The following is a 15415-nucleotide window of genomic DNA, read 5'->3' on the forward strand; positions in this document are numbered from 1 at the left end:
TCTCGCCCTTGTTTTCCGCCCACCATAATGTAGGGGGCGCGTATGTCAGATAACCCCTAGATGAAAGGCATTCACATATAGGCACTAGGCACCCCTATACCGGGAAATTACGGCGGGGAAATTCAAGGTTTGCCTTGCAATGGGCGGGTAAATACACACGGTTTAGAGAAACTAAGAGTCTTTTTTAAAGCGTATAAAAAACTGTCATAACTGATACTTAAAATTAGTAGATCTTTTTATTTTAACAATAGTTTTATTCACCCTTCATATCAATGTGGGACTTACCCGGAAACCAATGCCTACTGCGCGTGACCTACAATTGTCTTAAGGGCAGTACGGAAGGTGAATCATGCACTTTCGGTACGTCAACAATAAAATAATCAAAACATCCAAAATACTGATTCCTTAGCATGGATGCCAAATTGCTGACAGTAAGGGAACCAGAAGATGACCTCAATTCCCAACTCGGAGGTAAAAAGAACACTTTGGACAACTGCTATAAAAGCAGTAGCATCCTAAGGTACCATGAGAGTAGTTCAGTAGAGTTCAGTTCAGTTATGCAGTAGTTGAATTCAGTTATCGCCTATCGCCTCTCGCGCATCATAACCAAATTCTGTAATTTATTCAACATGTAATAAATACATATCGAAGCGAGCACGGGGCGAGATATTCCCTCGTGTTGGAGTGGGTTCAAAAAAAATATTGTCGTAGTTTGGGACCAACAATTTGCAACTTTTTTTTGCGACCATTTGCGACCCATTTTTCAGACTTATAAGACGTTTTATCAAGAACTCAGCCATTTTAGAGCGAACCAATTATTATTTTTCTTATGTTTATCTCGCAAAGTGTCAGCATAGGCTATTTTACCTCCCGGCTTCCAGAACCAACCTGCCCTTGGTTATGCTGATTGGAAGAGCAGTTAGGTAGCTGAACATTATCACTTTGAAGATCGACCACTTTCACATCAGTAAACTATGTTTAAGAGGCAAATACTCTCACCAGCGAAGAGTATTATACCTTAATAATGTTAACTATTCCTCAGGGAATCCGGGTTCGATATGTTGTCCCAATATAAACCCTTGAATATTTTTCCATCTGTTACGTTATTTTGGTAAAATAAATCAATTTGAATTTTAATGGAAAATAGTTTTCTGCTGTCATTTTCAGCTGGTGTAGATGCTCCTCGCATCAACAAGTGAAAATTCTACACATATATCTTTTTATCTGTGTCAAGATGGAAGAAATATAACCAGAACCTTGGACGAGGGTTAAATTATACATTTTTTTTATATTTTCTTTTACGATTAGTAATCACCGGTAAAATAAAATAGAACAGAATTCATTAATTAATTATACCTTGATAAAGAAGCTTGTGTAGCTTTGAAACCGGTCGGTAGAAAAAATAAACAGTCAGTCGTTAAAAAAACTTTTTTTACATTTATTTTAGTAAAATAATTCATTGAATATACTATTGACATGATAATTATCATGAATTGAATGAATAAATACGTAATTGACAAAAGATAAATAAAAAAATGATAAAAACGATGGACACAACTTCACAATTATTTATTTAGACCAACCTACAAAAACGAATCATAATAAAAAATTTCAATATTTAGAGTATATACGTTAAATAAGACAAATACATGACAGTCAACAATGCTATGCAACAACAAAGTACCTAAACGTTACAATGACTTGACAATGTTTTTATTATTTTTTATTAAAAGTAGTTTATTACTTATTTTTTGATACATTAGTCCAAACTCCATGGGACTAAAAGTCCTGTGTTAAGTTGGGACGAGTAATTAGTTGACACAGACATAAGAGTATATCATCACACATATAATATTGGGTCATAAACAATTTTATTTTTTCAAATATGTGGGACATCAATGCAAAACAGGAAACTCAAACAGTCGGAAAATCATAAAGGAGTTTCTTACTCAAATCCCTCCCACTAAGAAAAATCCTGTCCTTCACTCCTCTCTAGAAAATATTTTTGTCCTTGAGTGCCTTCCAAAAAATTAGACGCTCTCGGTGCGATAGAGAAAACATGTTTCTGAGCAAAAGCCATACGGATTTTAGGAATGACGTAATTCGGAAAACCTCGGATGAACATTTTGCTGAGATATCTTCTTATTGTTCGACAGTGACTATTTAAAGATTTTGTATATTTTGTTTGGACAAATTTTAAATCAACACTAAAAAGTACACGATAGCTATTATACTAACTAGACGAGACATAACACGACTTGACCTTATAATTTATGACCAACTTACCGAAAAAATTGCCGAAACCGAATTTCGGCTTCTGTTCTAGTTTCGTCCGAAATAGAAACCGAAACTTATTATAATAATAATACGCCCAAAATTGTGCGTTTTTATTGTTAAACCTTACGAGTTCATTAAAATAAGTGTTTAACAAAGTACACAATGAAATAAATTAATTAATTTAATGGTGTTTTGTTTTGTTATACATACAATAACTTGTATGATGTTACCGTTCTTCAGTGTACGCTATAGGAACTTGTCACTTATCAACTATAAGGGAATAACAAAAATACAAAACGTCTTAGAACTGAAGAGTCACCAGCCATAACATGCACCCGAGTCCAGCCGAAGGTTATCCCACACATCCCGACCGCAGGTTTAGGCTGAATTAAAAGTTTCGGCCAATTTTTGGCCTAAACTGGCCGAAATCAAAACAGAAACTTCGATCGATCACTACTTACAATACGAGTATGTTTATAAAAATAAAAAAATAAATTTAGAATAAATTTAAAAAATATCTAATGAGTGACTATAATTAAAAGTTAACCAAAGAGGGGTTTAAAGTAGTAGAGAGCTTAGGGCCCTAGACAGTTAATTTATCGAATGAGGATGCAGTTCTTCTATGAATTACGCAGTGGTGAAAAATGGGTATTCATTTTTTTTGCGCCACTTCAATATTTTTTTATTTTCCAGGTTTGGTTTCAAAATCGTCGCGCGAAATATAGAAAACAAGAGAAGCAACTTCAGAAAGCCCTCGCTCCTTCGGTCCTTCCATCTTGCAATGGGATGATGAGGAATATTCAGGGCTACAGGGGATACCAACCTTACCCCCACCCTGCTCCAATTAACCGCTACCCGCAGGTAAGCTTTTCGTTTTAGTGTACATTAAGTCTAAGCAAAAATACTGGTTTAATTATTTTCAAATTAGTAACTTACTTTCCGTTAAAATAATTTGACTGCTCCGAGGTAGAAGGAAGTAAATCAGTAAATCAGTAAATCAATAAATGTAGTTTAATGTTTAGAAGGACACATCGGATGTTTAAATTTACATAAATTAAATTGTATGTTCATAAGCTTATGTTGGAAATCGTCACATTGAGGGGAGATCCTTAAGCCCATCATCCACCCGCAGGTGTTATAGAGTCCTAGGGGACTCTCTGTTAGCTGCGCATAGAGGAAAGTTATTATAAATATTCCTAAGGAATACAAACTCTTTGCAGATTAAGGAGGGGGGAGTAGGACGTATGGACAGAGGCCAACACGTCGTCCCCACCCCTCAGGATCCCCTCAATGCCTCTGTTTTTTTGTATTTAAAAATATGTATTTACACAAACAATTTACATAAATAAACGTATCCAAATATACAAAAACAATTTCTTAAAACTATAGTAATACAACAAACAAAACTTACACAACAAACATTAGTAAAAACACGGATATTTACAATGAAAAAACGGCCTTGAATAAAAAAAAGACTTCCTGGGTGGTCAGAGGCAGAGGATCCGAATACCACCCTCGTAAGGGGAGGACAAAATAAAAGAACGTGTGCACGTGTTACACAGTGCCACAGGATGTGTTCTGCCGATTGATGGTTATCTCCGCAAGCACAGCTCGAGACAGGGGCAAGTCCAAGCTTGTCTCTAAACTCCCCATGTCCCGAAACCATTTGTGCGGTATGATGGTCAAACACCAAGAACTTACTACACATCCTGAGAGATGGAAGGTAAAAAAGACCACGTCCATCTCCCCGTACATGCCATGTCCCATCTATTCTGCCATTGGTTGAGAGTTACGCCTCGCATAATATCATAAAGTACGCTAAATCTTGTCTCGGAAGGGCGCAGCTCAACACCAAAGTATTCCATATTTTCTCTTGTCCTCACAGAGCTTTTTACCACTGCCTCTCTTGTCTCAAAATCTATCGGGAGAACTCCTGCAAGCACAAGAAGAGTCTCAGACGCCACAGTCCGATATGCCCTCGTCAGTGCCACCAGAGGAACTCTCTGTCCACTAAGAAGTGCTAGTCTAGCCACTCCGATATCCAAACGATGTACCCATACCTGGGCCGCATACGTAACCTGCGCCACATAGGATCCACGATATAGGATCTGCAGGGCTGGAGAGCGGCTTCCTCACTCAACACAACTTAATTGTAAATCGTCTTAGAAAAATATCAGTGAAATATTTTAAAGAAATTACTTATCGAATCGTTGAGATGTTGAAATCACAAACATCAGGCAGATTGGTGAATGATGGTGTGTAAAGTAATCACTTAAACTAGTCAATGACAGGTCATAAGTTCAGTAAATGATTTCCACTTTCCTCAGTAATTCCTTTATCTCGGTTGAGATATCAATTATGTGTTTGGTTAGGTGAAATAATAATTTAACATTTAAAATGTATTCCATCCAGCAAATATGAAATTTGAGTAAATTAACATAACTTATTGATTAAATTAAAATAAGCGATGAATTTTTTATGATTTGGTTGCATTCAAACCCCACTGCATCTAATTAGAAATTATGTTAACGGCCAGGCGCGCACTTCGTTAGCCGCAAACATATTTTCACCATCCGATTACTAATAATCATCAAATTCGCTCTGGACACTGAATAGTTGTAATTTAGTATATTCATGAACGAACTGATTAATGCATCGGAGGGGGGGTTCTCCAACGGCGTCGCTAATTATTTATCAAATAAATCGATCAAAATTCACAAACACGTATTAATTGTGAACACTTTAGGCACCTGTCCTGGAAAGTAGCCGCAAATTTTTCAGAAATGAAATCAATGCTTTACATTGTTATAATTTACCAAAATATTTAAATGTAGGGGTCATTTTTAAATTCGGGGAATAGAGCCCTAAATATTTTTACGGACTCTCGCATTTATTGTGTTTTTCAAGATTTTTATGTATTGTTCGCTCCTTATATTAACTTGACGTTTTGGACTTCATTTCAGCCTTCATGGCAGACTTAATCTAATTTAAACATATTCTGTACGAAATTTTACAAAATACTTTTTTTTTTTAAAAATATATATTATAAAGTAATACCTAGAAGAAAAAGATCCGTGCTAAGGCAGCCTAACACATGTGTTTATTTATATATTGCCATATACATACACATACACGGGTGCACCATTATAAATATTCATACACATACATACAGCACATACATACAACACATACACATATATACATGCATATATACATACACATATGTACACATACACACACATATACACATACCCACATAAATATTCATACATATATTCACACACATATACATAAACATACATATGTACATATATATATATTTATAAATTTTATCCTTCTTGTCATTTTATTGTATAGTGTTTAAATAGTCGTGGATAATATTAATATAATTTACCTTATTTTATAATAATCTTATTTTGTAATAATCATTCTGTATTGTAATAATACAGAACGGTTATAATGAGAAAGTAATTATTTTTAAATTTTATAATACTTTCTGACCAACGAATTTTTTAATGTTTTTTTTTATTTTAATTTTTAAAAAATAAGGGTTTAAATGCGTCTTCAAATCAATGTTTTTACATGCCAGTTCTTAAATGAGTTTTATGCCATAAATCAATTTTATATAATGTTCTTCAATAATTTACAACAGAAAACATAATACCGAACGGTAATAATAATAAAGTAAATTAAATTAAATTTTATAATACTTTCTGAGCTATGAATTTAAAAATGATTTTAAAATTATTATCATTTTTAAATAGTAAAGGAGTAAATGCGTGTTCAAATAAATGTTTCAAAATACCAGTTCCTAAATGATTTTCATGCTAAAAACCAATTTTATATAATGTTTTTCAATAAATAAACTAGGAATCATGGAATTACGAATAGTCCAGAAACCGCAGACGCATCAAACAGAAGGCGACTCAACTACTCATAAATAAGTAGCTTTACGTTTTGACCCATTAGTTTCTTCGTAGATGTCGCTCAGTACGCAATGCCGATTTGAATTCAACTATGCTGTGTTGTGTCGTTTTAAAGTGTAGAAATACTGCTGGGATCAAAAGGAAATGTGTTGGGAACACATTTTATGTGTAAGTAGCAAATTCACAAATCATATTACTTAAGAACTGAATTACTTTGCCATCTGTTAGATTGTCAAAGAAAACAAAATGGAAATTTCGTTAGTGTTGCCAGGGTAGTCAATTTTTTTACGCTAGTTTGCTCATCTAATGAGAGAACTAACATAAATTGAACATCTCGGATTTAGCAATGCCGTGGTGGACATTTGACCGACATTATCTTAAAAACATCAAATATTATTTTACATTTCATGAAAATATCCGCTTTATTTTATTTTTTAAGTTCAAAGTTCATTAATTAAATTACTCTTATTAAGTGACCCTTTACTTATCTACTCTGTTGTGTCAATGAATGTTTCCGCGTGTACAATACAATTTTAAGGATATTAACAAACTGTTTTTTTTTTAAATACCTACATTTGTGTTATGATTATATTTCTCGCGATCTGGCGACATTACGCGAAAGTGTCGCAAAGTGGGGGTTTTTTGGACACAATCCGATGAATTCAAATATGATTATACGCTCTTTCTGGACTCTTCTTAATTCTATGCTAGGGACGAACAGATTAACACTCCTTTCCTTTAACGGAAAAAAAAATGTTTTGGTAAAACTAGAAGCAACCTTTGTATAGATATAAGTATGGTTAGATAAAGAAATAATTTAATGGCAATCATTATTCCTAAATTATTCAAATAGTTTATCATTTTGTGATTTGGCGGTTTATTTTGATTAACTTAATATCAAATTAATCATTATTTTGAGTATACGTGTTCATTTTTATTTTTTTTAATCTGACAATCGTTTCGCCTTATTAAGGTATTCTCAAATAACATTCGTTCAAAAAAGCAGACTCAGGTCAATTTTTGATTTAATGTTAAGTTCTGAACATTCGATTTATCTTTATTCATTACAATTTTTAAGGGTACAAATATTATGATTTTTCAGATGGGTGGATCGTCATATCCGGGAATGTCACAGCCGTTTTCTATGAGCCACAGTGCAGCCAATATGAGCGCGGTGGCGGGGATGAGGCAAGACGCGATGGGTAAGGATACCATTATTATAATATATTTATATATATGTATTTTATTTATTTTAGTCACAATCCATAGATGTAACATTTATTGAGACACAAATATCAACCCCATTGAACGAAAGTCCTGTGTTGAGTTGGGACGAATATACGTATAACACTTTAACAACATACGAGGGGGAACCCAAAAAATACGGGAAATTTGTCATAATTTCTTTATTTTTTAATATTTTTACACCAAATTTTGATCACCTTTAAAGTGTTTTCCCTTGACCACAACGCATTAAGCATTCCAGATTTCCAGATAAAGACAAACGTGTAATCGACGATTTCGATGAGCGCTCGCAATTCTCAACCCAAGTACCTACGGCCCCTTGTATAACTGTAATCTGTAGCTAACTTTGTGCTCAATAATAACCATGTAATGGTTATTCTCTTTATGGGCGACTATTTGGCCTAATACTTTGTTTTTGACGCCTTAAAAAATAAAAAATAAATTATTTTATTTTTTAATTTGAGGATGAATTAAAACTAAGATGCATTTGATTAAGCAAATTTTAAATTTGTTTCCGTTCTGATTTCACATGTTGTGAGTAACTTATATCTCGCGATATTTAATTCGCTTTCTGATTGAGAGTTGAAAACTTAGGTATGCGATATATAGTCACAAATCCTCGTCTTCTCTCTACGATGCAATCTTTAGTCAGGAAATGGGCTATTTGCCAAGACGCTGGCACACGTTGCCGAGGCAAATGTAGTGGAAATTTTCTTATTAGGTACAAAACTTGGGTACGGGGGGGAAGCGCTTTCCCGGAAAAGTGAAAACGCCCGAGGGATACTAGCGAACTGTACGGAATACAATTTCCAAACGATACAATCTCTTTCGGAAATCTGTCTCACCGATATTGCCAAAATATTTCATGTCTCACACCCACGCTTATTATTTGTATTATTGTATGATTTTTTCAGAATTCTATTTGGAAAAACATACTTGCATACTTAGATAAAATGAGCTTTGTAATGTTGAGTAAGGCGAAAAAATAGCATAAATTTTCACATATAAAAATAATTACACGCTAATCCTATTTCGTTGGTCATAATTACAATGATCGACAATATTAAACTTCTTGAATGTTACAAGAACTAAAGAAGGCGAGTCTTAATGAATTTTTCCTGCTAATTCCTTTCCAAATTTCCAGCGCGTAAAGTTTTATAGTAAAACTGGCTAAAAATTTCAGAAATTTTATTTTTTAAGGAATAACGTAGGTCTCTTATCAAGATTTATTTATGAAACCTATTTTTATTTGTTTTTCCTGTATTTCATTACTGGCTTTAGTCCCTTTTAAGGTCCCAATAGTAGTTCGCAAGCGTGTTTTCGGTCTATTTTCCCTTGTAGAGTGATTCAACATGGCTTATGTCTTGGTGAATTCTCTCAACTCATGGTATATAGTAGATACATGAGGCCCATACCTGATATCGATTTCCAGCTTGACACCCGAAGTCTTAAGTCACTCACCGCACATGAACAAAAGTTGTTTGGCATTGTAACGTTATACAATATATTGCTACCCTAAAGCAGCGGTGAGGTAAACCCTAAAATTCAAATTGTTAGACACACATGCAGATATGTTAATAAATTGAATAAATTAATGTTTTCAAATAATAAAATATTGAAATAAGAGTGTTAACCCATGTGAAAATATATAAAATTCATGATATACTTCAAATAATTTAATTCAGTCAGACATTTTCACATCTCAAAGTCTGATTACCTCGAACATGTTCTTTAAGAATTCCTCAATGTTGCTTTGTGGTTGCGATATTGTACATAGTTTAAGTGGTTCACAAATTTGGTAGGTTAAAGTGTGGTGCTAGTACGAGTAATAATAGAGAATATATATTCATTTTAATATTAGCAGTAATAAAATAACAAATTGCGCGTCATTCCTTAGCATGCTTAAAACCCTGCAAAAACTCGTTCTCGGGAGGCCTTAAGGCGTCCAATTATTGCCCAAAATCAGAAATATCCAGACTAATATGATATTGGATAAAGAAAAATGCATAGTTAAAGCTATATCTTTTGAAACGGGTACAAATAAAAGATATTCTTAACATTTATTATGAGAGGCGAGATATGGTAATTTGGGAGTAAAAATACAAAAAAAGATAGACAGATTAAGTTTCAGCATAAAAAATCATAAAAGAATCAGCTGTAATTGTTCATGTTACAAAATCATTTTCGATAAGTGTTATTACCAATTGATCATTTCATGATTTCGATTGTACGAATAATTGTTTTAAGTAAATTTGGTTATTTATTTACAATTATTTCAATAATCGAACAAAAAAAATTAAACCTAGTGTGAGATATTTCATTATCACCATCATTTTTTCCAAACCGAATGTTGCATAGGGCTCTGCATTGGTACAAAAATCGAAGCATATCTCGATCATATTGTTACACGAAGGTAAGATGATCAGTCTTACCGTTCAGCTGCCCCAGTCCGAGGACAGTGGAAAAACACCTTTTCAAAAAGATTTTTAATGTCAACTATGTCGGGAATCGAACTCAAGACCTCTTACATGGAAGGAAAACGCGCTGATGTTCATCGGTTCCAAAAATCGTCAGTAGAAATAACGTTTTACCAATTGGTAAAGAACAAGCTTTCACGAACATAAAAATAAGACCTTTATTTTTTCGTATCAAAATCAAAATATAATCTTTGATAAATTTTAGAGTTATTTATTAAGAAAATAATATTTCCTTTAATTTAAAATCAAATCAGTTGTATGATATTTACTAGAAAAATTACTTTCGTGATTACATGTCTTTAAATACATAAATAACCTTAAATGAAATCCTTAAAAGATCAAATATATTGCATTTTCTAGTGAATTTAAAAAAACAATATTTTAAAAATACACCGAGCTTTCTAGACCAATAATGTTTAGAACTAATTGTGTAAATATGTACATTTCACAAATCAGATAAAAAGATAATATTCATAATACAGATCTTGATCTACATAATAACAGTAATGCAAAAAAAAGTACATAAATGTTTTAAAAAAAACTATGGACAAATGTACATAAATTGTCATGAATCGTATTTAGAGTTAAGAATGATTCCGATGACGGCTTTAAATTTACAAAAATTATCATTTATTAATAATCTCAATGAATTAATGGACCAAATTTGGTCCATTTCAAATAAAAGGGAAAAAATCAATATTACTACTAGTACATATTTATTTAGTTATTATTTCCGATTTTTTCTCACTACGAGTATTTTTCATTTTTTCTCTCAATCCTCGTAAAAAAACAATATGATAGAGCAAACATAATCTAATTTCTGAGATTAAGGTCGTGTTTCTAGTTTCGAGATTTGGTCATGCCGCTTATTAGTACCTCCCCTCGTGACGTAGGCACCGCCACCCCTTAGTTATCCCCTCCCTCGCCCTCATACCGTCCCAGATCTTCGGGTTCGGGCCCCAAGAATAAGATAAGGAAATTCGGTCCTCAGAAGGCACTCCCCGTGAAATAGGCAATCTCCTGTCAAGACCCTCGTCCTTAAATCTATCTTGGACTCTGGTTTCGACGCCATTTTTTATGTGAAATATACTTTGATCTACGTTTTCGCGTCACACGTCAAGAAAAACAAAATTCGTAAAGCAGACCAAACTTTTTAAATCAAAAAGAATGTTCTACTGCTTCTAATATTCATGGATCAAAATTTCAATTAGTACATGTTTCTGCCACCTCAAAATTAATAATTTTTCAACCAGAACATGAACCACAGTTCAAAGGTTCATACAATATAAGAAAGTACTTATGACAGCTTACAATAGTGTTGTGGCAATCCTTTTTCTTTCGATTTTCGATATCGAATAATTTTCCGTCAAGTGGGGTAAATAGAAACGGGTTTTCATGATTAATTTTAATTAATCTTATTACGAACTCCTTAAAATAAACATGCACAATATCGTGGGTATACTGGCAAAAAACTTTAACTCTCAAATCCCTGTTTTGAGAAATCAAGCATTCCAGTTTTGTTCCAATTTTACTCTTTTATATCTTATTTAAATATAGTATGATGTTAAGTGCTCATAATATGTAAATAAATATTTTTGATTTATATATCGAAGAGTCCCGACTTAACACAGAATTTTCTAACAAGTCGGGACATAAAAACATATAATTGTGTCTATGTAAAATTGTGTATTAAAAAAAAAAATTAAAAAATTGATGAACAAGTTTTTCATTTTTCCGTTTCTTAATTTTATATTAAGTAAATATTTGATTATTGAAATCTTTTATCCTGAATAAAATACCGGGTATGCGGCTTGACTTTAAATTTATTTTTAATACTACAGATATATGAAATTTAATATGACTTAGTGTATTTTGCCAGTTTGTAGAGCGTTAAAAACATCATTATGTCAAATCTGCATATTTTAGAGTTATCGTTTTTTACTTGTATATATGGGTATAACCCACGATATAATTTAATATTCAATATAACGTCGATATTTTCGATCGATAGTTAAGTTTTCTGGTGGTACGTCACTATTGCGGCGACTCACAATAAAGTACGGCATTTGTTTCCTATTTCCTCGGCAACTGTCAATATTTACAGAACAGAAATGAGCGTGCAAACGTCAAAAGTCTCTTCTTAAGTTGACTTTAGAATAGTTAGCTGATGAAAAACTTTTCATTTCAGTGTGCACTTATTAATTTATGTGAACTGAATATTTTACATTATTATGTTAGCAATTAACCTAATACTGTATTCAAAAATATTTGATATCGAAACAATAAAAACGAAAAAATTATTTTTTTGTACAAAACTTGTTACATAATATACAACTTTAGGATTTCTTAAAATAAAAAAAAAGCGTATGAACTCTAATGTGATACTTTTGAGTTATATACATTTGGGTGAAGAATTAACTTATAGACCACTTGTGCTTGGATAGATTTTTTTTTCGAATTTCATTTTTTTTTTTTTTAATATCTGTGTTCTTATAATATACCAAAATATTTCATTTTTATGGTCGAATTATAAATAACTCTCTACTAGAAAATAGAAATCGAGAAGGGGAAGAGTGAGATTCAAACCACGGGCCTTTGATCCTTGAGTCCAAGATACTAGCCACGGGACCACAACCCGATTTTAGTTCTGATTTGAATTTGAATTTTTTTATTTCAATAATGCTCAAATTTCGCCAAAAATGTGACGTAGACTAGTAGTACTAGGCTAGCCAATTTCATAATTTTATTTTTTTTTAGTTATGAGTACAATTTTAAGATTATTTTATTTATTATTCCCTTATCGTATATAATGGTGCATGGCATTGACACTGCATTGGTACACCAACCTCAGCGTCAGGAACTATGAAATATTTTAGTGTTAAAACACATTTTCAAATAAATATTACAGAAATTCAAATAAAATACATATATTTTTCATGTTATTTAAATAAAAAAACATTTGTTTTTTACTCTACCCACACAAAAATTAACAGATCAAAGAATAAGTTAAGAAAAGTGGATGTTTCAACTCGGGCAAAGTGACAAATTAATGTTACACAGTGTGTAAAGTGATCACCTTATTCTTTCAATTACATGTAACAAACTAGCAAGTGGCTTAACTATTTTTTTTTAAATAATTGATGTAAGTTATTTATTGACAATTCTTTATGATATTCCATTGTAATAATATGATTATTTAAGTTATAAGTTAAAAATACTTGATACACACAAAACATTACATAATTGATCAAATTGCAGATTCAGTTTTAAATATTCACATTTTCAATAAAAATGAACACAAAACAACTTTGTTTTAAGCACTTGTTTTTTTTCTACTTACCGGTTTCAAACTACACCAAAGGCATAATCAACTAATGAATTATATCCTATTTTATGTTAACAGTGATTAATTAATATTACATCGAACACATGGAGCTAATAAGTCAAGTCTTTTTGTCATGTTGAGTGTAAAGTGAGATGGGTACGATCTTTAAAACAAGACAGGAGTGAACTGAAAGAAATATTGTTTCTATTTATTATTTTTTTCTTATTAAGAATTGCTTTTTTTAGTTTCTAAGATTTCCAATTTGTCTAATTTTAATATTGTATTTTCAACGTGAAGAACTTTTAATCCAGTGTTGAAATTATGATTATTTTCTATCAGATGGTATGCGAATTCAGATATAGAAATAATTATTCGGGCACCTTAAGTTTTCGTTTACTTTAATATTAAAGTTTATTTTCAATTTTCCGATAAAGAAGCTTGTGCAGCTTTGAACTGGTCGGTAAAAAAAATGGGTTAAAAACAAAGTTGTTTTATATTTATTTTATTATAATAAATAACCACAAAGTTAGTGCTTAAAATATACATTTTATATTTACACTTTTCTTCAAAAAATACTTTATTATTTGCATGCCACGTGTTTTAACCACACTGATTTTCGGTAGAGGTGAATGTGCCTCAGAGGCGATGAGTCCCCGCGAATCCGCTATTCTAGACTACTTTGTGCTTCCAGGAATGAGTCCCGAGGACGAGTGGTACAACAAGAGCCTGTCTGCTCTGCGGATGAACAGCTCCCACCACGCGAACCTTGCCGCCCCCATGCTCCAGTACCAGACATAATCGTTACTGCACGCCGGTAGCGCCGACCACTACTACGATGACTTCAACTTGCCCTGAGTTCTTACTTACACCAGCTCTGAGTTCTTACTTATACCTGCCCTCAGTCCTTTCTTGTACCTGCCCTGAGTAATAACCACTTACCTGAGACCTTACTTTCACCTGCTTTGAATTCTGACCTACGCCTTCTCCGAGTCCTTTACTTACACTGGCTGTGAGTCCTTTCTTACACTTGTCCTAAGTCATTCCTTGCATCTCCTCTGAGTTCTTACTTTCACTTGCTTTGCTTTCTTATTTACACCTGCTGTGAGTTATTTCTTACACCAGCCCTGAGTGCTTCTTAGACTTGCTCTGAGTCGTTACAATTGCTTTGTATTTACACCTGTATCCTGGAGTTTTTAACTTGCCCAGAATTCAACACATTCCTGATTTTATAATATAACACTTTTCCTGAGATTTTTTTTACATTTGCCCCCATTGCTTATTTACGAGTCCTTACAAGCGCCTCCTTTGATCGTCTTACTACTTGTACTGAGATTTCACACTTACCTTGAGTCCCTACACATGCAAATTTAAAAGTCAAGTTCGAGTCCTCGCTTACACTTGTCTCAAATTTATGATTACACTTTCTCTGAATGTTTACACTTGTTATGGTCCTTACACATATCCTAACACTTGAATATTTACTAACACCTTCCTCGAGTCTTTATTTACACGAGCTCGAGTTTTTGCCTCAAATCATTCCCTGAATTCTTATATACTTCTCTATGTTCTTGTACATTTACCCCGAATTCTTCCACATGCTTTGAGTCCTGCCTCGGCTTCTTACACATATTACACCTTACACAAGCCGTTCCCAGAGTCCTCATTTGCACTTACTCCGAATCCATACATTTTGCCTGAAATCCGAGTAAATCCTTTTAGCTAGATACAAACAAATATTTGTTTGATTAGTGTGTCATTAGTAAAATTACATTTGTTTACTATTTCATAAGTTGGCTGTATACTTTGAGCATAATTAAAACACTATGTTGTAATTTTGGTGATGTTTGAACAACGTATCTATAATATTGTTTTTTATTGAACATGATGTCTTTAAATTACATTTATAAAATTGCGATAGTACTTGGTTTTTTAAAACAAATTATACCTTAAGAAACAAAACAAAAAAACATCTTTAATTAACAAATATGCTCATCTTTATTTTAAATGGAAATCGGGGAAGAATCTCCAAGCAAATAAACATTATAAAATTATATAAAAAGTCGTCAATCATTTAAGAATTTTGTTTCAAATTTTTATAAATGAGTATTTTTGGATATTTATGGAATTAACAAATACCATGGAATGCTTATGTTGTTCTGGCCTAT

At 32.6% G+C, this 15415-nt stretch overlaps 1 protein-coding gene across 1 annotated transcript in view; it reads left to right on the forward strand.

Moving 5' to 3' along the window:
- Positions 1–14169, forward strand: part of LOC148282437 (uncharacterized) — a 72620-nt gene extending 58451 nt beyond the window's left edge. The window contains exons 5-7 of the mRNA XM_088225075.1: positions 2971–3138; positions 7282–7405; positions 13924–14169. Coding sequence (XP_088081201.1) covers positions 2971–3138; positions 7282–7405; positions 13924–14048 — 417 coding nt within the window. The 3' untranslated portion in view covers positions 14049–14169. The remainder of the gene's footprint in view (positions 1–2970; positions 3139–7281; positions 7406–13923) is intronic.
- The last annotated feature ends 1246 nt before the right edge of the window (positions 14170–15415 follow it).

The sequence above is a fragment of the Micrasema longulum genome, unplaced genomic scaffold, assembly GCF_059751315.1.
Source record: "Micrasema longulum isolate JH-2025_06_02 unplaced genomic scaffold, ASM5975131v1 h1tg000328l, whole genome shotgun sequence".
Taxonomy (NCBI): domain Eukaryota; kingdom Metazoa; phylum Arthropoda; class Insecta; order Trichoptera; family Brachycentridae; genus Micrasema; species Micrasema longulum.